At 37.0% G+C, this 25,570-nt stretch overlaps 2 protein-coding genes across 2 annotated transcripts; both read right to left on the reverse strand.

The window, feature by feature from the left end:
* Positions 1–8,282: 8,282 nt before the first annotated feature.
* Positions 8,283–12,837, reverse strand: LOC109236666. Its single transcript, XM_019402862.1, has 10 exons — positions 11,875–12,837; positions 11,685–11,829; positions 11,491–11,597; positions 11,108–11,337; positions 10,164–10,388; positions 9,707–9,968; positions 9,536–9,625; positions 9,207–9,425; positions 9,002–9,143; positions 8,283–8,899 (listed from the first exon to the last, which is right to left on the reverse strand). The coding sequence occupies exons 1-10, from the start codon at positions 12,835–12,837 to the stop codon at positions 8,283–8,285; spliced, it is 3,000 nt and encodes a 999-aa protein (XP_019258407.1).
* A 2,315-nt stretch (positions 12,838–15,152) lies between these two features.
* LOC109236673 (protein ODORANT1-like) lies at positions 15,153–17,120 on the reverse strand. The gene is made up of 3 exons (XM_019402868.1): positions 16,905–17,120; positions 16,527–16,656; positions 15,153–16,055 (listed from the first exon to the last, which is right to left on the reverse strand). Exons 1-3 carry the CDS (start codon positions 17,035–17,037, stop codon positions 15,356–15,358), a joined length of 963 nt encoding a protein of 320 aa, XP_019258413.1. The 5' UTR covers positions 17,038–17,120; the 3' UTR covers positions 15,153–15,355.
* Positions 17,121–25,570: the final 8,450 nt, after the last annotated feature.

The raw sequence follows: 25,570 nt of genomic DNA on the forward strand, positions 1-25,570 counted from the left end.
TTGAGGTCAAAGTCAGATATATGTATTGAATTGTATATAGCTGTTGTTGTGTGGTAGCAGTATTGTAGAGGACTCTTCCTGATGACGGACTATGTGGACAGTACTCTTGAGGGAAGTAGTCCATGTAGAATTTTTTTTATTTTATTTTCTTCTTTTAGGTAGTGTAGTACCTCCCCTTGGTTTTTCTTTTGACCACGGTTCTTTTCCAAGGGTTTTTCTTGAACCGGGTTAGGTAGATTTTTCTTTTATAGTTTTAGGATTAAATGGGTGAAGGTCAGAATGTAACCCCAAATGTGCACACTTGCAAAGAAAACGAACTAAGGGTGTAAGATCTAAGCTTGTTTGTGGACTCATAATATATGCCTTAATTTTGCACATCTTGTCTTGCTTGAACACTCGTATGATTGTGTTGATGAACTGATTCGGAATGAGTTACATGCTAAGTGTGTGTGAGTTGTTACTTGCATCCTATGCTTGCATATGATACCTAAAACTTGCCCTCTGTGTGTGCAAAGCGAAATAGAAGTCGTTTGGTTTTAGAGATGATTGAGGCATTTCTTTGTGCAACCCTTTATACTTGAGAATCCACCTGTGAATATTACCATAGTTAACACCTTTGAGCCTGAAGCCTGTTCTTTGATAACCCTATAATGATCTAAATCGCTGTGTTAGAATAAGCTAATTGTTTGAACCTTACCTCCTAGAAGCACTTGAATCACTAAAGAATATACAAAAGTCAAAGTGTGGGGTGGGAGAGAGTTAGTGAAAAAAGGGGGATCAAGAATGAAGGTTCTGGTTGGTGAACTGGCAGTGTACAATCGATATGGAAAAAAAAAAGCCAGTTGTACCTAAAGAAAAGTGGGGGTCACAAGTGAAACAAAATGTGGAATAATGATTGGGTTGAACATGAAGGTGAAATAAAAAGAAGTGTGTATTAAAAGTGCTTAGGGAGGTTAGTCACTATATCCAAATATATCCTACCCGTCCCTTAGCCTACATTACAACCTATAAAGACCTCTTGATCTTTGACTGAATGGCTCGATTAGTGGAGTATTACACTAGGGGCAAGCTTATGGTGTGTCTGTGTGGCATGTGAATGCTCTTTGCTGAGAGTGAGTGAATTCTTTCTATATATGGTTCCTTGTTGTTGAATTTTATGTGTGTGGAACTTCTCTCAAATTTTGTTTATGTGAGGGCATGTGACTCAGGAAGAAAAAGTGAGTCTTCACCTCTGTTAGAGTAATTAGAGTGAGCACAAGTGTGTCTTGGCATGAGAGTCTGCATTTGAGATATGATTGTGCACTGCTTGGGTCGATCATTGATAATAGCAGGTGTGACATAAATTGGGGCAATGCATTGAGCAGTTAGGCCTAGAAGTGTGGTTTAGTTGCTCGAGGACGAGCAAAGATTTAAGTGTGGGGTGTTGATAATAGGTGAATTTGACTATAATCACACCTTAAATAATCACCTTCTTGTGTAGTTTTAATGCTAAAAGTGATGACAAAATGCTCTTATTAGTGCTTTTCATGATTTGTAGGTGATATATGTATAAAGACGGCTAAGGAGCAGTTTTGGAGTCAAAAGTGATGAAAAAGAGGCCAACTGTGAAATTTCCTAAGTGACCCGTGCAAAAACAGGCCGAAGATTCAGAGAACTGGATCCACCGCGGTTCCACCGCGACCGAGGCAGAACCGCGGTGGGAAGCAGCTGCAGAAGTTCAGAGATTCCGCGAGGGTGTTTGGCCGCGGTTCTACCGCGACCGCGGCAGAACCGCGGCAGGCGCAGAAACTTCTGGGACCAAAGTGTCAATTACGGGATTTTTAGACCTAAACCCTATTTAAAACATTAGACTTCGCCCAAGAGAGGCATGTATTGATTTTTTAGGTTTCTTAGCAAGGAAAACAATTGTGAGAAAGTACTCTAAACATCTTTCTTCTTTTCTTTTGATTTTATGATGCATTCAAGCTTAGTTTACGTGCCCATATTCATGAGTAGCTAAATTCCTTGTCTAAGGCTTTGATGGAACCTATTGGGTGATGAACTTCTTGTTTATGTGAATACAAATTGCTCGTTTAATCTTTATTTGTTCAACTTCGTGTTCGTTGTAGTTAATTGACAGGATCCTCAATTGGCTGTGCCTATTTAGTGTGCATAACTTGGAAAAGAGTGCATATTTAGGGTATTGTTGAACAACACCACTCCTAGATTATTAGAGGAATCTATAACTGCGGGTTTAAAGGCGGGATTAGGAATAACGAAGCCTTGGGTGCAATCTAAATTGAATTGTGCTAAATAAAGTAAGGTAGTGTATCTCGGGAGAGTGCAATAGTAAATTACTGTGATTACTCGGGAGAGATTTACGGTAAGATTAGCGTTCATAATTGATAGAGATGTGTGGATAAATTTGTATGAGCATAAACAGAAGGGATTCCATCAATAGGGGAAATCATTGCCTTAGCTTTTTCTCATAATTGTTTACAACCTTTAATTTTTACTTAGTTACAGCCATTTAGTTATTTGCAAGCTAGTTATTAAAGAACACTCAACGGAGATTCGAATATTTGGGAAGCTGGTTCTGAAGACTTAGTGGGTCTGAAGATAGCAGTTGATAGGTTAACTCTCTGTGGATTCGACCCTGGGCGTAATACTCGGGTTATATTTGCAACGTCCGTAGAGTCCTTTTTATAAGGCATAGTTGGGCGTGATCAGGACTCCAAGGTCTCCGGACGCCAGCAGATCTACCTTGTGTCTCCGACAAGCAAGTCCAGCTGCTAACCTCACGATCAGCTAGGGCCAGTACAAAAATCTGCACAAGAAGTGCAGAGTGTAGTATGAATACAATCGACCATATGTACTCGTAAGTGTCGAGCCTAACCTCGACGAAGTAGTGACGAGGCTATGACAAGACACCTATATAATAAAACTGTGCAGATAACAGTATATGTACAAAATAACATCAAATAAGAGCTAGACAAGTAGTATCAGGAGGGGGAAATGCTAATGGGGATACAAGATATGAGAATTTCAGCAGAAATGATAACTTGAGCAATCAATATGCCTTTGACCAGTGAAAATAATTAAACACAGTAAGGAGAAGTGCACAACATCACCCTTCGTGCTTTTACTCTCAACCTCATAGTGAAACAATGAAACCACACGGCATCACCCTTCGTGCTTTTACTCTCAACCTCACCATATAGATTAATAGATACGTCACGGCATCACCCTTCATGCTTTTACTCTCAAAGCATGGCACGACATCACCCTTCGTGCATTAACACTCATAATATGGCACGACATCACCCTTCGTGCATTAACACTCTCCCTTACCATAAAGCAATGAACAAATAGCAACAGGGAGATAGAATAACAAGAACAAGCCTTACTTCAACATTGGTTCCACAATACCAACCTCAACTTTGAAATCAATACTCAACTATCACCAAAAATCTGTAAACATGATAAGAATGATCAATTTAACATAAACTAGTCTAAACATGGATAATCATGATCAAAGAAAGCAATAATTACGAGGGATCAAGTCCCACTCGCATTCTTTTACCCGAAAATAACGCATAATTACTCGTCACCTCACATATACGTTGTACCCAATATCTAAACACGTAACAAATAGACAAACAAGTTTTATTTCCTCAAGTCAAGGTTAACCACGACACTTACCTTGCTCCAAAGACCAAACTCAAAGCTCAACCACCGCTTTGCCCTTCAAACAAGCCTTCGAACCAATAGAACCTAGCGAATTACCAACCAAACGATTCGAATTAAGCCTTAGGAACCACCCACGATTGTAAAGAATTCAATTTAGGTTATTATTGAAAAAGTTAACACCCGGGCCCGCTTGGTCCAAACCCGAAATTCGGACCAAAACCTGATTACTCATTCACCCCCGAGCCAGTTATCTAATTTGTTTTGGAATTCGGCCTCAATTGAGGTCCAAATCCCTATTTTTCAAAAATTCCTAATTCTAAAACCCCAATTTCCACCATGAGAATACAAGATTTTTGGTTGAAATCCAAAGTAATATAGTGAAAGATTGAAAAAAACTAGCTTAGAATCACTTACCAATGGTTTGGGGAAGAAAGGTTCTTCGAAAAATCGCCTCTAGGGTTTCTAAGTTTGAAAATTTGAAGAATGAACCAAAAGTCCCGCCTAAGTCCCGTTTGATCTTCGCGACATGGGGTTCGCAAATGCGAGCCCCGCAAACGCGAAGAACCTATCGCAAATGCGCAGGTTTCACATCCCTGATTTCATCGCATTTGCGATGAATTGTCCGCAAATGCAAATACTGACCCTTCCGCAATTGCGACCACTTGATTGCATTTGCGATCACTGGCCCCTCCTGACTCACTTCGCAAATGCGAACTCAATGTGGCCTAGCTACTCTTTGCAAATGTGATCAGTAGCTCGCAAATGCGAACCCCTCAGAGGTCGCAAATGCGATGACTGAATAGAGGCCTGCACCAGAACTGAAACACCAGTAACATTCTAAGTCCAATTTTAACTCTGTAGCCTATCCGAAACTCACCCCAGCCCTCGGGGATCCAAAGCAAACATGCACACAAGTCTAAAAACATCATACGAACTTGCTCGGGCGATCAAATCGCCAAAATAACACCTAGAACTATGAATTGAGCACCAAATCAATTGAAATTTTTAAGAAAACTTTGAAACTTCTATTTTCACAACCGGACGTCCGAATCACATCAAACCAACTCTGTTTCTCACCAAATTTGACAGAAAAGTCATAAATATGGTATTGGACCTATACCGGGTTCTGAAACAAAAAATACAGACCCGATATCCAAAGTCAACCATTGGTCAAACATTTCAAATTCATTAAGCCTTTAACTTTTAAATTTAAACAATGTCCGATAACTCGGGCTAGGGACTTTCGAATTCAATTCCGGGCATACGCCCAAGTCCCAAATCATGATACGGACCCATCGGGACCGTTAAAACATGAATCTGGTCCGTTTGCTCAAAACGTTGACTCAAGTCAACTCAAATGAATTTTAAGGTATAAATTTCATATTTTTTGGAAGCACGTCCGGACTGCACACACAAATCGAGGAAGACTAAAATGAGGCATTTAAAGCTTAGAAATACGGAATTAGGTTTTAAAACATAAGATGACCTAACGGGTCATCACAGCTAGATGCTCTGTCCAGTCTATGTCATAGACGGATTCAGTATTTGAAATTTATGTGTTTATATAACTACCTCAAATTGATATAAAATAATATATATATATATATATATATATATACGGAGCCACATGTATTCAAGGAGTCTCAATTGACAATTTTTCGCCGAAAAATTATATTATGTAGCTAGGCAAAAAATTCTTTTATATATATACTATGTATTGAATCTCCTTAATTTCTTCTCGGGTTTACTTATTTACATTTAATTTAATAAAAATTCTGGCCCGGTCAGCTTGGCAAAAACTCCTATGTTCACATGAACCTGTAATCTAAATGACTGTTTGACATGAGTTGTCTCAAATTTTGATGGTTATGCCAAGGCCGCTCAATAGAGTAGTTGGCCTAAAGCCAAATCTTTACATGAGGCCTTAGACGTATTTAATATAATTCTCATACTTGTCTTTTTGAAGTTTATATTTTATCTTTTTCATATGCAAAGTTAATAATTATTCTTTTATGATCAATCTTGATAGAGCAATTTTTTTTCAATTGATGATGTACGTAACCAGTCCACTTAATCTTTATAGGAACTTTGTTGATCTTAAAGAAGACTTCTTTAATTATAATTTTGATCACGGCCTTCCAAACAAAGCAACGATCATGTGCTAAATAGTTATATTCTAATTTGGAGCCTTTTCACGAGCTAATTTACTAGAAACTGTCTATGGTATCCTGGAAAAGAATAACTAAAGGTTTAAACAAAAGTGATTCAAATTAGAGTAAAAACAAATATAAAGTAACTGTAGATTTAATTTGTCGACCACTTCTATTCTTACTTACCTCAAGCACATTTATTTAAATAAACAACATAAAATATGTAACTATGCGACTAATGATTATTTGTAAGTTGGCAGTAAGCCATTTAATAATTTAAAAAATTTCTAATAATTAATCATAACTATTAGTAGTAATTATTTTATATTTATAGATGACACTACTAGAAATTCGGCCAAAATCGACCGCGGTCAACCGACCGACTTCGGTCGGTCAAACAACCGACCGAAAAATCCAAAATATTTTATTTTTTAATTTTTTTAACGAAACCGACTGAGTTCGATCGAGTTTTTGGCATAAAAATGCGGGAAACTATTCTAGAATCCTGCAAAATTTACTTTTTAAGAAACCGACCGAAATTGATCAGTTTTTTGTATAAAATAAATTAAAACTAATATTCAAAAAACCGACCGAAATCGGTCAGTTATTTCAGTCAGTTATTTTAAAAAATCGACCGACTTCGTTCGGTAATTTTATATTTTTATTAAAATCAACCGAAATCGGTTGGTTATTTTCGCGCGAAAATGAAATTAAGGAGTACAAATAAATTAAAAGAAAGTCTTAAACCAAAATATACCAATACTCTAGTGGTAGAATAATAACATGCCACAGTACAGACCCTGGTTCGAGCCCTAGACGATATATTTTTTAATTGCATAATTAAAGTACCGACCGACTTCGGTCGGTTTATTCGCTAGATTTTTTCTTTTTGGGTCGTTCTGAAAAGTAATTTACTGACCGAAATCGGTCGAAAATTGCGACCAACTTCAGTCGCTATTTTTTACCGAGCAACATATTTTCGACGATTAAAGTCGAACGAAAATTGTTTGGCTTTTCTAGATTTCCAATCGATTTCGGTCGGTATTTCTGAACGATTTTAGGCTGTTTTCTAGTAGTGTGAAACATTTTGTATAGTTTATAAACATAAGGAGGAGGAAATTTTGGGGCCTCCTATTTTTTGGGGCTTAAAGCTTTTCGCTTAGTCGCCTGGGGTCGAGCCGGCACTTATGCATGTTATACTTGATATGACGAGTACAAATGTTGCACTCGCTTGTGCCATATGGAAGGTCTATTGCAAGTATACAAGGCACAAACCATGTTCATGGATGTACGATATTGTACTCCCACCGTTCCAATTTATGTGAACCTGTTTGATTGGGTTTAAGGAAAAATGAAGACTTTTGGAATTTGCGGTCCTAAACAAGTCAAAAAGGGGCCTAGAGTACTTGTGTGGTTATAAAAGCTTCTCATTAATGGTAGAATTGTAAGTTTAAGCTAAATTGTTACCAAATTTAGAAAGGGATCATTCTTTTTGGAACGGACCAAAAAAGAAATATGTTCATATAAATTGTAACAGAGGGAGTAGTTGTTTATGCATTTGATGACTCAAATGTCTGTCTATGTGACATTATGCATGTGCTTGCATCGCATTTATCATATGCATTCAGCGCTTTATAAAGACTAGTCCCACATAGTTAACAATGAGTTAATAATTCTTAATGTTCTTATGACTTACCCCTTATATTTTTGTGTATATATAGATGAAAGCAAGTCCTGCTACTACCGTCTGACTCTAGTGACCGTGATAAACAGTCAAATTGTCTCTTGATAAAAGAACAACACACTAAACAATTAAAAATGGAGGATGCATAATCAAAATTGCATGGAATTTTACTTTTAGATGAATTAGACACGAGTACCTTACTCTAGCTATGTAGTATTCAGGCATTTTGCAGCAAGGAATTCCAACAAAATCAGCAAAAGCAAACAGGGAACGGGATTTTCACAATCAAATCAAACAGTTCGTTCAGGCATTTTATCAAACAGGTAAATTAACCAACTTTTCAAATGCAATATTCTTGAATCAAATCAACTGCTCATTCAGATAGCTTGATACGCATACCATGAAAGCAAAGAAGGATAAAGATTACTTTTCCACGAAAACTAACATTGAAATGAGGAATTAAAACTGAACGACTAATATCAAATGACGAATTTAAAACTCAAAGCATGGAGAAAAGCAAGAAGAGAAGGTCTGTGAAAACATTGATTTCCATGGATTGATCGAAATCTATGTAAAGTTTTTGAAGGAATAACGAGAGAAGAGAGAAGGAGAGCTTTTCATTTCATAAACTGAAAAAAGAAAAATAGCTTTTGTATCTTCTAGAAGCAGTCCAAAATTCTGATATATACAAAATAGGGCTAACTACAAAAGAATGAAAAAATGGGCCTCACTAAAGAAGTGGGCTGATACAAAATAAATACAACAACAAATGGACTTCTTTATGTGGGGTGTGCCTCAGCATCAGCAACAGTATTGTGGTCCAACTTCCTAACTCCAACACCCCCCTTCAAGGTGGAGGGTGACTGAACCCCCAGCTTGAGCAGTAATGAATGATGGACAAGACCTGTCAAAGGCTTAGTAAAGACATCTGCAAGTTGAGAAGCAGTAGGAACATGATGCAAGGCAATAAGACCCTCATGAAGCTTTGTCCTAATGAAATGGCAATCCACCTCAATGTGTTTGGTCCTCTCATGAAACACAGGATTCTTGGCAATGTGGATGGCTGCCTGATTATCACAAAAAACAGGGACAGCAACAGCAACAAGAACACCAAAATCAGAAAGCAGCCTAACAAGCCAAGTGAGCTCACCAACAACCTTACTGATGGCCCTATACTCAGCCTCAGCAGAAGACAGAGACACCACAGGCTGCTTCTTAGCTTTCCAACCAATAAGAGAACCACCTAAGAGAATGCAGAACCCAGTAACAGATCTCCTAATATCTGGGCAGGCAGCCCAGTCACTATCATAATAAGCAGATAAAGAAAGATCAGGGGTGTTGCTGATGAAGACCCCAACTTCAGAAGAGCCTTGAAGATACCTGAGTATATGCAAGGCTGCATGCATGTGAGAGGAAGTAGGCTTCTAAAGATATTGACTGAGATGTTGTAGAGCAAAAGCCAGGTCTGGTCTAGTGTGAGTGAGAAAGTTGAGCTTACCCACCAGACTCCTATAGGTTTCAGGAGAAGGAAGAGGATCACCCATATCTACCTTGAGCTTGACAGAGAGGTCTAGAGGACAAGTAACATGAGTAACATCCTCACAATGGTACTCCTTGAGAAGGTCTTTAATAAATTTTCTCTAATGAAGGAGCAGGCCATCAGAGTGGTAAGCAACTTCAATCCCAAGAAAGTAATTGAGAACCCCCAAGTCTTTGATCTTAAACGCATTATCCAGAAAACTCTTTAATGCAGTAATTTCTTCCAAATCATTACCAGTAAGAATAATATCATCAACATATACAGCCAACAAGACAGTAGAAGAAGCAGATTTTTTAGAAAAGAGAGAGTAATCATTTAGAGAAGGAGAGTATCCCCTGGAACATAAGGCTTGGGACAGCTTGGCATACCACTGCCTAGAAGCCTGTTCAAACCATATAAGGACTTCTGAAGAAGGCAAACCAAAGGAGAAGAAGATGAAGCACAACCAGATAAAGGGGTGGCTGACAACCTAGGGGGCAACTTCATATAAACCTCTTCATCTAAATCACCATGCAAAAAGGCATTGTTGACATCAAGTTGAAAAAGAGGCCAATTTTGTTTGACAGCCACAACAACAAGGCACTTGACAGTTGAAAATTTGACAACAGGGGAGAAGGTTTAAGTGAAATCTACTTGGGTGTCACCCCTAACAACCAATCGAACCTTATATCTTTCCACAGTCCCATCAGCCCTATACTTGATCTTATAAACCCATTTGCAACCAATGGGTTTCTTGCCTGGAGGTAGCTGAACTATAGACCAAGTATGATTGGCTTCTAAGGCTTCAAACTCCTTCCTCATGGCCTCCTGCCATGCAGGAAGAGAGGCAGCCTGCTGATATGAGGCAGGATCTACCTCAGCAGTGTTAACTAAACTATGAAGACAAGCAGAAGAAGAACTGGGGCCAGTAAGAGATGGAGGAAGGCTACAAACATAATGTTGTAGATGAGCAGGAGGGACATGAGTCCTGCTAGACCTCCTGGGAGCAGGTTATGTTGGCAAAGAAGGAGATTGGTGCTGTGAAGGAGAAGGAGATGGTGGAGAGGGAGACTGTTGATGAAAAAGAGAAGGAGATTATGAAGGGGAAGCAGGAGGTACAGAAGTTGAAGAGGTATCATACAAGGAATCATCAGTAGGGAAACTCCAACTAGTAGAGGGGTTAAGAGGAGGAGAAGGAGCATTGGGAATGGACACAGAAGAAGCAAAGGGAAAGACATCTTCATGGAAGACTACATCCCTGGATATTAGGGTAAGCTTAGTTTTCAAGTTGTATAACTTGTAACCCTTCTTAGCCAATGGATATCCCAGAAAGACACAAGGATCAGCTCTAGGTTGAAATTTATCCCTATGGCATTTGGGGATTAAGGCAAAACAGAGACAGCCAAATGTTTTAATATGGTTATAAGAAGGAGGTTGTCCAAAAAGTAGCTCAAAAGGTGTTTTGTTGTTAAGAAGTTTAGAAGGAAATCTATTTATAAGATAGGTAGCAGTAAGCACAAATCACCCCAGAATCTAATAGGTAGGTCAGAATGAAAAAGTAAGGCTCTTGAGGTTTCTACCAGATATCTATGCTTTCTCTCAACCACACCATTTTGTTATGGTGTGTGAGAGCAAGAGGTTTGGTGGATTATTCCGTTTTCAGCAAAGAAGTTACTGCCACAATTACTAGACCCAAGCTCAAATGCATTGTCACTTCTAATGGTTTGTACAATAGATTGGAATTGTGTTTTGATCACGGCAATAAAAGCTTTGATAAGGGGAAAAGCATTGCTCTTGGACCCCATAAGGTGAGTCCAAGTAGCTCTAGTGAAGTCATCAACTATTGTTAGGAAATATTTACACCCATTATGAGTAGGAGTACCATAAGGACCCTAGGTATCCACATGTATGAGTTGAAAAGCATGTGTAGTTTTAATAAAACTATCAGGAAAAGGTAACCTAGGTTGCCTAGCTAATGGAAAAACAGTACAAATGAAAGGCTATTTAGTGGAAAATTTGCAAGGTATAAGAGAAATTTCTTTCATCCTAACAAAAGGTATATGCCCCGGTCTATTATGCCATAACATCTCCACTTTATTCAATTCAGAATGGTATGTACAATGAGAACAAGAAACAGAATCAGTAGCTAATGGAGAATGGTATTTACAAGGAGCATTTTCAACAAGTAAAGGGGCAGTTATAGAACTAGACTGACATGCTGTTGCATGGGATTGAAGAGAAGGAGAGGAGTGAACAAGCCTGTAAAGACCATCATCCAATTTACCAATTTCCAGTGGCCTCTTTAGTGAAGGGGCCTGTATCAAGCAGGAAAACTTAGTAAATAGGACAATAGAATCTAACTGGTAGACAAGTTTGGATACAGAGATAAGGTTGTAATGAAAACTAGGAATATAAAGGACATGATGCAATGTGAGGCAAAGGAATTGAATGGAACCGGTACATGTTACCTTGACCTTATAACCGTTTGGCAAAGTAACTAAGTATGGTATGATTAATGGCTTAATGTCAAATAGAAGGTTTTTATTGGAGGTCATATGGTCAGTGGCCCCAGAATCTATAATCCAAATGCATTTATGTACTTTAGTTATCATGCAAGCACCATAAGATATATTTTTTAGACAACTGGTTGGAGAGAAAGTACCAGCAAAGTTGGCAGATGCCATGAGGCTAGACTGGGGCTGTGACTCTGAAATTTGTGTCTGTTGAAGCAGCATCATAAGTTGTGAATATTGATCCTTGGTTAACCCAGGAATCAAAGACTCTGACTCAGAAGGTCCTTGAGAACCCTGAACAGTATTCTAAGAACCAACAGAATTTGGATAACCCTGCACCTCAACATTTGCAGCAGTCCTCTTACCCTTTGTAAATTTGAAACTTGGTGGGAACCCATGGAGCTTATAACATTTGTCAATCAAATGTCCAGGTTTCTTGCAATACCTACACACTATATTTGACTTGCTGAGATCAAAGTTGACTTTTTGATTGAACTGTTTAGGAGAGGCAGGTGTCCCTGAGAACTTGTTAGTGAGATGGGCATTGAAAGAGGCTGAATCAGTGCGGAATTGGGATGGCGAGGAGACTTGTCTTTGCCTTTTATCCTGAAGCAAGATGTTGTAGGCAGTGTCTGGGGATGGAGGAGGCTGCATCATGAGCAGATTACTCTTAACTCCAACATAGGTGTCATTAAGCCACATGAGAAATTGATGCAACTTGTTCCCGTCATCTTCTCTTTGGAGCTCAGATTTGGCAGCACATGTGCAAGAACTACCACGAGATGCACGCATGAAACCTAATTCATCCCACAATCTATTTAGCTTGTTGAAGTAAGATGCTATATCCAAAGACCCTTGACTAGTGGATGCTAACTCTTGCTTTATCTCAAAAACCTTGGTACCATTGACAGTACCATACCTTTTGTTAAGCTGAGTCCAAATACTTTGGGCAGTGTCAGAGTACTGGACACTTTCAGCTATGTCTGGTGTAAGGGAATTGGTCAGCCAAGATATGACCATATTGTTACACCTATCCCACTGCCTAAATTGAGGGTAATTTTCTGGAGGTTTGAGAACTGTTCCATCAATAAACCCTATCTTATTCCTAGCAGATAGGGAGACAATCATATTTCGTCTCCATCCCCCAAAACCAGTCCCAGAAAAAGGATTACCAGAAAAAGGATTACTAACCAAGGAAACTCCCGGAATATCAGAAGACAGGAGAAACAAGGGACTCGAAGGGTCAGGTATGAAATTAGTAGAGGAACTAGCAGGTGCAGAATCATCAGCAACATTAACCATTTTTGGAGTTCAATTACTCAGTCAGAAAGTTTATAGAATTCAACCACAGCACATGCAGTAATATATCTTCACCTCAATCAGCATCTAATAGATTCGAACAGCAAAAAAATTAGCTAGATAAGATAATACCCTTCGTCTTTGCGATCGAAAGACGTCAACGGCCTTGAACTTGAAAGGAATCAAACCATAACAACTGAAAATGAAACAAAATCCGCAGGAATTGACTTACTCACATGCCAATCCGATGAATCTCAGATACGACAAACCTCTAAAATCAGCGATTGCGGAAGGAAACTCAATGAAATCAGAAAACCCTAAATTTCTCAGCGAACAAGAAAACTCTGACGAAAATAGGTGAAGGTAACATCGCGAGGAAGCTGGTGAGGAGTAGGAACAGAATCTCTGCTCTGATACCATGTGAAAACATTAATTTCTATGGATTGATCGAAATCTATGTAAAGTTTTTGAAGGAATAACGAGAGAAGAGAGAAGGAGAGCTTTTCATTTCATAAACTGAAAAAAGAAAAATAGCTTCTGTATCTTCTAGAAGCAGTCCAAAATTCAGATATACACAAAATTGGGCTAACTACAAAAGAATGAAAAAATGGGCCTCACTAAAGAAGTGGGCTGATACAAAATAAATACAAAACAAATGGACTTCTTTATGTGGGGTGTGCCTCAGCATCAGCAACAGTATTGTGGTCCAACTTCTTAACTCCAACAAGGTCGTTGATTGAAGTTATTATACCTGGTCAGAGAAGAAGTTAGAGAGCCGTTATTAGTTTTTAGCATTAAAGTAGCAGTAGGAATGTAAGATTTATTCTGCTCATTTTGTACTATAGTTTAAGATATTTCTGTTCACTTGGACATATAAAAGAATGAAATTTAAGTTTAGAATATAGTTTAAAGATGTTATGGCCAGAAACACCTATCAAACACAAAGAAGCAACTAAAGCTTCAATTGAAGCTCTCCAACCGTGAAGAAGAAATAGAGGGACCGGAGAGGAGCAAGAAGAATAGAAGAAAAGGAGGAATAACATGAAATTAATCATGGGCTATAAAAGATTATTTTCCTCCACTACTATAAGATCTAAGATCAAATGCTACGGTTAGTGGTAGGCTAAGGTTAGATCCCTCCAACCTTAATTAAAAGTTTTTATTTAAGCATATTTAGTATAGGAATAATAAAATATTGAACATGGTAGAAAGCTAATTAGAAAAGTTTGTTCGTAATAATAAGTTCGATATTAACAACAAAAACTCAAAAATTTATTTACACATTGAGAATGAAAGAAAATAAAAGTTTTAAAATATATATTCCATATACGTACTACAAAAAGCAATTATTTAAAATAAATATAATTTTATAATATACAATCTATATTTTTGATAATTATGCTCAATTATATTATTATTTTAACTATTTATATGCAAGAAAAATAAATTTTTTTTTTAGTTTTAATAAAATTTATTTGTTCTATAGGTAAGTCCATAATGTTGATTAAAAAGAGAAAAAAATCATAATATTAATGTTAAAAAGAAGAAGATAAAAGTTGATAATTTACCCTTAATTTAGAGGGTAAAATAGGTGTTTTACAATCAAAATTTTGAAAAATTTAGTAGAGTGACCTTCTGAGTGTTATAGCCATAGTTAAGTGACTTTCCTACTACTAATAAAGAAAAGATGACTTTACACGATAATTTCGAATAGTTGAGTGACCGTTTAGACTCGTAAATCATGTAATAATCCATACATATATAATCTTTTTTTTTTTTGGATCTCAATTGGCAGAATCGATTTGCCTCTATGAAGTGATACTTTTTGCGAATTAAATTAAAAGCAAAGGTACAGCTAAGGCACAAAAATATGAGAAATAAAGAAAATGTGTACTTGATTACGTAGGGAGATAAGACAAAAAGTAAAGGAACTGCGGAACTTGGACCAAATCAAAGGCTTAAATTCCAATCATATGCACATCATAAAACATCTTTTGTCTAATTGAGCTTGTTTTTTTACTTACTAGTACTACATTTTTTTTGCTTTATAAAAAAAAAAATAAGAATGTGATACAAGTAGCACTTATCGCGAATTTGAATCTGAAATAATTCAAAAGATTGAAAACAATATTAATTTATACTCAATATTTATACCAAATCAAAAAATAGTAGTTCCCACAAGAATTTATATGATGGATGTTAAATACACTCGCTTTAATTTTAAAAAAAGAAAGGAAGAATCAAGATATGGAAAAAAGACAGTAAAAAGGAGAAAAAGGAAAATAAAAATAAAATACAAATAATCGAACAAGACGAGAGAAGGGGAAAAGCTCAACCACTACGCATCCACCAAACTACATAAAAGCTTTTATGTATAGATAAAATTCAAAATCCACCTAAAAAAACAAACTGTAGATTTGAATGGACCAAGTAAAAAACAATTGTTCCATCCAAATTAGCCTAGAAGAGAAACAACAACCAAAAAAAAAAGAGATAACTAAGTACTAAAGAGTGTCAATTTTTACACTAAATCCTCAAAAAATAAACTCTCTGGAATTTCAAATTTCATGAAATTACTGCAGTAGCTATCTCTCTCATCTTCTGTACTGCTTGACAATGGTGTCGACAACACTGAATCAAAGCTAAAATTTTGACCGCTGGAGTTTTCTTGTAAAATTTGGCCACAGTTTTGCAAAGGTAGCATCACATTTTCTTGTACATTTTGGCCATTCACCAAATTATATGATCCTAAGTTTGATGGAGTACATGTTGGTATTTCTGGAGTCTGATTTTGGAACTGATTATTAGGTTGGAAAGTTGGGGTATGGTATTCCACTGAACCATTTAAAATTTGATTTTCTTGAAATTTTTGGAACAACACTTGAGACCCTTCTTGGTTTTGTATTTGTGTGTTCAAAAATTGGTTTTCTTGAAGTTGTCTTTGTAATAACATTTCTGGATTTTCTGTATGAGATGTAAAAAGGTTTGTAGCAATTAGTGACAAGACTTGAGGGTTTACAAATGCTTGTAGTCCAAGTAAACTTGAAAGGTTAAGTTGTGTAGAGCTGAAAAGGGATGATAAGTCTAATAAATCAAGACGAGGGCTGTGAGTCACTGGATCAAGTCCCATTCTTAGAAGCCTTTTCCTTATATGAGTGTTCCAATAATTCTTGATTTCATTGTCAGTTCTTCCTGGCAAGCGAGCAGCTATTGCTGACCATCTGAAAAAAATAAAAAAATATAACAATGATAAGTTTTAAGTTCATGAACTTAATTGTCTATCTTAGGATAAGATCTTAACTAGTCCCTTCATTTCATTTTATATGACAGATGTGTCATTAAGTACGGAGTTTAAAAAAATCATCAAGAGTTGTGGTGAAATGGATATATGATCCTTCTATCTTTGCAAAGGTCTCGGGCACGAACTCTGAAAATGAAAAAAGATTCTGCTACAGGAAGCTAGCCTTTATCCTAAAGGGCCTTACAAGGTACAACCCCGGATTAATTGGGGTCTTTAAAGCAAGTATCGGCCACCCGGTGGGAAACTAAAAAACGAAATTTTAGAAAGAAGTAACGACTTTTGTTATAAAGCGCGTCATTAAGAGTAAAATTAAAAGTTCTAAATTAAAAAATGTACATACTAAAAAAAGAGTGTCATAGAAACTGAAATCCAACGAGAAAGAGTATCTTACTTGTTGCCAAGAACACTGTGAAGTTGGATAATAGTTTCTTCTTCTTCAAATGAGAATCTTCCTCTCTTAATATCTGGTCTCAAATAATTCGTCCAACGAAGACGACAACTCTTTCCACACCTTTGAAGTCCTGCAAATGATTTCCCAATGAATGATTAGAGTAAAACACTTTTTAATTATCAAGACGATGAAAAAAAAATATAAAAACGTCTATCTCCAAATCAAGCAACAAATAATTATTACTCTCATCTCAATTTATGTGACAAAGTTTGAATATTAGGCAAGGAGATATAAAAAGAGCAGAAACTTTTAAAACTTATAGCCATAAGATGTCATAACTTTTTTGGAACAGACTAAAAAGGAAATATTATCACGTACCGGCATTTTTAGGGAGGCTACGCCAGTTTCCAGGACCATGAACTTGAATATATTCTATGAGCTTATTATCTTCCTCTGAGGTCCAAGGACCTTTCTTAAGTCCATTTTTATCAGAACTTGGTGATCTTCCCATTGGTGTTTTTTTCTACTTGTAACAAAGATTACTTAAAAGGGTGCAATAATTGTTTGAATGAAACAAAGAGAGCTATAATACAAGCAAAAGTGCAGTATTTGTAGGTCCCTATAGGAGAAATGAGACCCTTATTTATAGATGAGAAGAAAATGGAAGTCAATAGTATTTGATGCCGGCCTTATTTTATGTCAATGCATCCTCTTTGATGTGTGTTTAGGGTGAAATATTTAAAAAATTATCTGAAAAAACACGTATATAGTGAATAATAAATAAAAATGACTTGAGTTTTTCTTCTTTCAACTGTGGAAGCTTTTGGATTTATCTTACTAAAGAAAATGTGAAAAGTTTGGATAGAAGGTCGTGGACAAGTGGCAACTAGTTAATGGTTTTGACCTTTGCATCAAAGTCTTCAAATAGGGAGTGATTAGTCGGTATGGTAGTTAGATTTCTCCTACCAATTATAACAAACCAAAGAAACGTCTCATCGTTTTTCATGGTTTATGACTAATTCTGATATAAAGTGTGAAACTATAATTTTTTTATGTTTCAAGAAATACATCCACTATAATCCCATCAGTGAAAGACTTGAACTTATGACCTCTTGGTTGGAGGTGAAGGGTGCTCACCGCTAGAGCGACCCACCAACACTCTTGTCAATTATTTTATGTTTGATTATTAATATTAGTGAAAATTGATGTAACTTATACCAAAATATCCTTTTTCTTTTTAAGCCAAACGATTATGTACTCACATGGTAATGCTATTATCGAATTTGTCTTGTAACTATTATATAAGTAATCTGATTGTATAAATATTTTTTATATACCAAATCAGAGCTTACTGCTCTTTTATTAATTACGTTAACTATCATCAACTTATCACGTAAACTCTGTTTTTCCTTTCTATGTCACGACCCAAAATTCATTAATCGTGATGACTCCTAACCCAACCCGCTAGGTAAGCCAACTACTAACTATTCAATCTCAATAATATTAATTAAACATTTAAGCAAAGAAATTTTCTGAATCTTTTACATTTCCCAAGGACTGGTAGTACAAATCATGAGCTTCTATGAATGAAGTTTACAAAGCTGATATGGAGTAAATACATCATCTGTTTGAAAAATAGATAAACCGAGTTTTAATATTTCTAAGGCTACCATGAACAAGAGGCGGCTACAACAGGAACGCAGGTACATCTTTCAATTCAGCTCCCATTGACACAGCAACATCACCATCCGAAATCTGCACGCAATGTGCAGGAAGTGTAGTATGAATACAACCCACCCCATATACTCAAAAAGTAACGAACCTAACCTCAGGTTGAAAGTAGCGACGAGTTGGAATATAGGTCGGGTCCAACTGTCACGCCCCGAACCTGGGCCTGGACGTAACACGACACTCAGTGCCTGACTACATGTGACCGAGCGAACCAACTGGCTGGCTGAATCAACATGTGATATCATAACATACTAAATGCGGAAGATAAAACTAACACATGCTGGTATACTGAAAGTCTGAATGATAAAAATCAAATCGTGGAAACACTAATACAAGTCTAAGTCATTTTTGTAGCCAACATTGCTTAACACAAAAAGCTTGTGACTCTGTCTAATTGATACTCTAGTCTATGAAGCCTCTAATGAAGTACTGAAAACACTGAATGTCTGAAAATACCGAAGACTGTAAGATAATGATAATGTCCCGAACATACTGGGGATCACCAAATAGCTGATACGAGAATCCTAACGCTTTGAATCGTCAACCTGTAAATCATTACTTGCATCGTGATATGCAGGCCTCGGGAAAAAGGGACGTCAGTACATTTGAATTGCACTGGTATGTAAAGCAACTGAAAGAAAGAATTATAAATGCTGAAACTGAAACTAAGCTGATAACTGAGAATTGATAATTGATAACTGAAATGATAACTATTGAAACCGCAACTGAAATGATAACTGATAACTGATAACTGATAACTGGTGACTAAAATGATAACTGATAATTGAACTAAACAAAGGAAGTAAGGATATGAATACTCCCTCTTCTGAATGATGAACAACCTGTTTATCTGAATAAGCTACGACCTCGGGCCCAATATATAAGTGCACAAGCTACGGCCTCAGGCCCAAGTATACATATACATAACTACGGCCTCAGGCCCAAAAATGCATAAAGCATCAACCATGACCTCAGGCCCAAACATGCATAAAGCATAAACTACGGCCTCATGCCCAAACATGCATAAAACATATAAACTACGGCCTCAGGCCCAAATAGAGGTGTTCAACATTCAGGAACTGAGAATCATACCGAAATACTGAATCATATTTAGTTACACGATACTCGAATGCTAAATAGAACTGGACTGAGACATGTATTCATGAACTGATTATGAAAACTGAAACTTCAACTGTTTATGACATGCTGAGTAATCTAGACTGAGACTCATGGGCATCAAACCCAAGTCTATATTGATTATTTACTGATTTCACAACGTTTAGAATGAAAGTCATGAATGAGTTACGAAGCTAGAGAATAGAAGTTCTACGAATATTCAGTGAACTAAGACATAATTACTTTCTGAGGGAACTAGTAATAGTCATAATGAATGGAACGTAGGGAGAATCATAGACATTCACAAACGTAAAGAGAGTTAGCCTCACATACCTCAATTTCGCCCCTTAGTGCTACTACAATGATCCACAATACTAAGAACCTTCAATCTACAATAGCAATATCCAATGGAACCAATATTAGTAACAAATTCCATAACTTAAGCCATTTAGGCATATTATCAAACACCTTGTAGGCATAAATCTCTACATCTCATCACCATATAATTAGTTCATCCAACTACCATCATTCATCAACAATTTATCCCAACATCATGATTAACCAGTTTATAACTTCCAATATCACATATATGACCACCCATCCACACCCAACCAATAAAATTCCATCAATTAATCATCTTTCAATCTCTACAATAGTTATGTAATTAAATAGGAAACTTATGGCTTCTAATCACCATAACAAGAGTTCCAATACTTATTCATACTCATATTCCCTTAATAAATTCATACATGTAAGTCTAAGGGTGTAGGATTACCTTTTTGGAAGAAATCTTGCAAAACCCTCCTTTGCGTTCTTAAAGAAATCTCTTGAAGATCTAAGTATTTTATGTATAGATTTCATCAATACTAGTGTAGAAATTATGAAAATTCACACCAAGATAATGGGGATTGCGTACCTTGAAGATGGGAGGGGTTGGAGGTCTTGACAGAGTGGAGGAAAACCCTAAAAGTCGTCCAAAAAAAATGGGGGAAGATGGACCCCAAAATTGTGTTTATAGGCCCAAATTTCGGATGCGGCCTCGGATGCTTCGCATCCCCACTTCACTCCTCTCAAGAGCACGGATGCTGACCCGGATGCTATGACAGCACTTCACTGCCAGCTCCTCTTTTTGGACGCGGCCTCGGATGCTTCGCATCCACGCAGTCCTCCGCCGGCCTTTGGTAATTTGGTCATAACTTCTTGTAGGAATGTCCAAATGACGAACGGTTTGAAGCGTTAGAAACTAGACTCAAAGGCCTTTCATTTTATAGGATTTAAATCATCTAATACCTTATATATATGTAGATATGCTCGTCGAAACTATGGTCTTGTGCTTACCCATTTGGAATTTTAGTCTTTCATGTAGTTTTCCAACTTGGCTTAGACATAGGTCTGTCCTTGGACCCTAAATAACTTATGATATTCCTCGTACACTTACTATCATAACAATTTGATTACCATCACATTAATACTCATTTAATGCATCCACAACCGGTTCAATTTTACGGGGTGTTACATTATCTCCCCCTTGGGATCATTCGTCCTCGAATGATTGTCCTTGCTGTATCTTCGGCTATCTCCGGACCTTAAATGGGTCTGGTGGGAACATGAACATTCATTAACACTTGCATACTAAACTGAATGAATACACGATTACTGAACTGATGAGATACTGAACTGAATAGGTACTAGACTGAATGGCTACTAAACTGGCTAAACACTGAAAGACATGGAGATTGTATTATAAGGTCTGAATGAGAAGGTTAGATACCTTCGACATTTCTCTAAAACACCTACCAGCTAACAGAGCATAACACTAGCTCCATAGGGCATAATAATACGCATAACATGATACATATACATGAATAATTGTTTGTTATGGGTGCGTGAATTATGAACTAACGTGGATATATGAATACTGAAATGGCACAAATAATCGAGTGTTGAACTGACGTGAATATCTGCTCACTAAACTCACATCAATATCTGAGTATTAAGCTGGCATGAATATCTGAGTACTGGACTAACATAAGTATCTGAGTACTGAACTGACTTGAATGTTCTAACATGAGATCTGAATACTGGAAACACAAATGTCGTGACATGAGATTTGAATATTGGAAACTTGAATGTTATAACATGACACGTGAAATATTGGTGTACAACTGCCAATTCTGGTGAAAACTCTAACTCGTAAGCTACTTGCCCGATCCTTCATAGGATCCTATATGGGCTGATGTATCTGGGATTGAGCCTTCCTTTCTTCCCAAATCTTACACCTTTCATAGGCGAAACTTTTAGAAACACCCAATCATCAACTTGAAACTCTAGGTCTCTATGTTGCATGTTCGAATAGGACTTTTGGCAACTCTGAGTTGTTTTCAAATGCTCTTGAATCAACTTGAGTTTCTCCATAGACCGATTGACCAAATCTGGTCCCAACAACTCCGCTTCGCCAACTTCGGAGCAACTAATTGGCAATCTACACCTTCGCCCATAAAAATCATGCTTTCAAAATGAGCGAGATAATCTTATTATAAGGTCCATATTTACCATCTCCACTAAAGGATGTGTGCGTTCTGAGATAAACACTTGGTTTTCTGCTGCTCGACTTTCACTCGCTGACAATTCAAACACTTGGCCACAAGGTCTGCAACTTTCTTTTTCATGTCGTTCCACCAATAAATCTCCTTAAGATCATGATACATCTTTGGGAAACCTATGTGGATAGAATACCTAGAATTATGGGCTTCTAACATATTCCTCCCTTACTAAGTCCATCTATGGTTGGAACACACAATCTATCGTGGTACCTCAAAGTACTATCATCTCCCCCTTGTCTAAAAGCCATCATCTTATGCCTGTTAATCCCCTTTTTAGCTACAACAAATAGGGATCATCAAACTATTTCTCCTTCATTTCGGCTACTAAGGAGGAACAAGTCATATTTTAGACAACAATTCCACTATCTTTGGAGTACGCAAATTGAACTCAGAGCTGGACTAAGCGGTGAACTTCTTTCACCAGAGTTCTCTTATCTACCTTAATCATGAGTTATACTTCCCACACTTGATTATCTTCTTAAGCAATTCCTGAAAACGCTTATAGTATTATTGTGAACTAGTCTTTGACATGTACTCTAAATTTTAGAGTCTCGTGCAATGGCACTACCCTCATAACACATAAATACATGATTGTATAGCTTTTCTGTGATCACTTTATCATCAATAACTAACCTCGGCGGTCATTCTACTCACTTTGTGTTTCTTACACATGCTAGACATATTCCTTATGGTAATTATACAATTTTCCCTCGTTACCGAACTGATTTTTTTTCATATCCATGCTAACTATTCGGGTTTCAAATCTCTAACTGGACTTACTGAAAATTTTTACTTCACCCCTTAGACCAAAGGTCTTATACTTGCGGATCCTTCTATTTTTGTTGGGATCCAAATAACCTTCCTTATTTTTTGCAATTTTTTGCACTCTACGTCAATGACGACTCATCTCCCGACTTACTTCTGAGCTAGGAAAAACTAAATTATTCACATAACGGAAAGCTAATGTATTCACACCTATCATACACAATCTTAATAATTTAACTCCGCTCACACTGTCAATCTTGGAGGAACCACATTTTGATAATTCCTACAGGCTATTTTTCTATAGCTTGCTCTCTCACTGTTAGTTGATTTTTTTTCCACTGTCACTGTACTTCGGGTTTAACTTAAACTCTTTGGGTTCTAACACATGTTCGATATTTCAAACTGTCATCCACTCACTAAAGTTAACATGGCTAAGTGAATCAAATCATACCTCTACTAGCTCTGCTGAAATTGCTAATTCACTATATTTACTCAAAACTTATTTATTATTCTTTTACTAACCATCTGCTAGCATCATGTTTTCTTGCTCTGCTTTGAATAACTAAAGTGAAGCATAAGGTTATTTCTAACTTACCTCACCATCCGACCATATTCTACGGCGCACACAATCTTTCTTTTGTACTATGTACATGGATCACACTTAGGGAAATTTCATCTGCATTAAATAAAATTGGAATATCTAACCCCAAAATTTCTATACACTTCAAAATTATATCAAACTATAAACGTTCGGGGTAAACACTTAGTCACATAACCTAAGGAAAACTGTCATATCCTTTATCTCACAATACTACCTACTTCTTATAGTAACTTCCGAAGGTGGTACTCTCTAGTTCTAGTATGAATAAATATAAACAACTTAAAATCATTCCCTAAAATTCAATATGGTTGCTATATGTTCTCATTTTCGTACACCATATCTTCTTAGTCATATGCATGAGTCGTAATAAAAATACCTCTCTGGTAATATCAAACATTTCTGCTGCTAGGAATTTTGCCCTTAGTCTCTTTTTTTGTCCAAAACTATAATGACCAATTCTAGGCCAAAATTATCCTCATCCAATTTGTGGCTCAATTGCTAAGAATTAAAAATGAAATTGTTCTGTGAGGTAAAAAAACATACGGATACACTACCACACACAAACATGTCCTTCAGAGATACCATCACCTTATAAATCACTTCCTACACAATCCGGCGAGTCCTGGTCTTAATTCAGACCTAAAACATGTGACCATTTCGCAATAATCACTGTTCTTACATTTTCTCTTAGCACCCGTAGGCATCACCGTATACTCCCAAGTCAGCAGACGTTGGATACACTGGAAATTGGAGATCTGGTAACTGAATAACAAATAACTGGCATACTGAATAACCATAAACCTGCTAACTGAAAGACTGTATAACTGGTAACTGAGTTAAACTGATAACCATAAAATATAATGACTGCTCTTGTACTTTCTGATAAGGTTATGCTCTAATCTGTATTACTATCCATTGCATCACACTTTCAACATCCTCTCAAATCTCATTTGTTACCAACATGAACTCCATAGTAATACAATAATAGGCAAATCATCCTTCCAGGACCTTGGGCTTTTTTTTTCCTGCCCGTCGCTTGGGCATTCAATACGTCTGGAATTCGATAGGAGGAGAAGGTTACCTATTGCTCTAAGCTTCATGGCATGATCTAGAGTAGAATGAATTGAGACAATCCTGGATGTCTTGGTAGTTAACCGTTTATATGAGTGGCCGGCACACACATATAAAGGAAACCCCACTGGAGACGGCTTCAAAGACTCCCTAGGACTCTTGAACCTAGTGCTCTGATACCAAGCTTTGTCACACCCCGAACCTGGGCCTTGACATAACACGGCACTCGGTGCCTGACTATATGTGACCAAGCAAACCAACTGGCTGGCTGAATCAACATGTGATATCATAACATACTAAATGCGGAAGATAAACTAACACATGCTGGTATACTGAAAGTCTGAATGATAAAAATCAAACTGTGGAAACATTAATTCAAGTCTGAGTCATGTCTGTAGCCAACATTGCTTAACACAAAAAGCTTGTGACTCTGTCTAATTGATGCTCTAGCCTATGAAGCCTCTAATGAAGTACTGAAAACACTGAATGTCTGAAAATACCGAAGACTGTAAGATAATGATAATGCCCCGAACGTACTGGGGATCACCAAATAGCTGATACGAGAATTCTAGCACTTTGAATCGTCAACCTGTAAATCGTTACCTGCATCGTGAGATGCAGTCCCCGGGCAAAAGGGACGTTAGTACATTTGAATTGTACTGGGATGTAAAGAAACTGAAAGAAAGAATTATAAATGCTGAAACTGAAATTATGCTGATAACTAAGAATTGATAATTTACAACTGAAATGATAACTATTGAAACTGAAACTGAAATGATAACTGATAACTGATAACAGAACTGATAACTGATAACTGGTAACTAAAATGATAACTGATAATTGAACTAAACAAAGGAAGTAAGGATATGAATACTCCCTCTTCTGAATGATGAACAACCTGTTTATCTGAATAAGCTATGGCCTCAGGCCCAATATATATGTGCACAAGCTACGGCCTCAGGCCCAAGTATACGTATACATAACTACGGCCTCAGGCCCAAAAATGCATAAAGCATCAACTACGGCCTCAGGCCCAAACATGCATAAAGCATAAACTACGGCCTCGGGCCCAAACATGCATAAAGCATATAAACTACGGTCTCAGGCCCAAATACAGGTGTTCAACATTCAGGAACTGAGAATCATACTGAAATAAT

This window comes from Nicotiana attenuata, unplaced genomic scaffold (assembly GCF_001879085.1).
Source record: "Nicotiana attenuata strain UT unplaced genomic scaffold, NIATTr2, whole genome shotgun sequence".
In the NCBI taxonomy this organism is placed as follows: domain Eukaryota; kingdom Viridiplantae; phylum Streptophyta; class Magnoliopsida; order Solanales; family Solanaceae; genus Nicotiana; species Nicotiana attenuata.

Coding starts and splice junctions, on each gene's coding strand:
- LOC109236666 (XM_019402862.1), bottom strand. CDS start 12,837: ATGGTTAATGTTGCTGATGATTCTGCACCTGCTAGTTCCTCTACTAAT. Junction 11,830..11,874: donor GGACTGCTGCAAATGTTGAG/GTGCAGGGTTAT, acceptor AATACTGTTCAG/GGTTCTCAAGGACCTTCTGA. Junction 10,389..11,107: donor GAATTGAATAAAGTGGAGAT/GTTATGGCATAA, acceptor CAAATGCCATAG/GGATAAATTTCAACCTAGAG.
- LOC109236673 (XM_019402868.1), bottom strand. CDS start 17,037: ATGGGAAGATCACCAAGTTCTGATAAAAATGGACTTAAGAAAGGTCCT. Junction 16,657..16,904: donor TAGCCTCCCTAAAAATGCCG/GTACGTGATAAT, acceptor AATCATTTGCAG/GACTTCAAAGGTGTGGAAAG. Junction 16,056..16,526: donor CACAGTGTTCTTGGCAACAA/GTAAGATACTCT, acceptor TATTTTTTTCAG/ATGGTCAGCAATAGCTGCTC.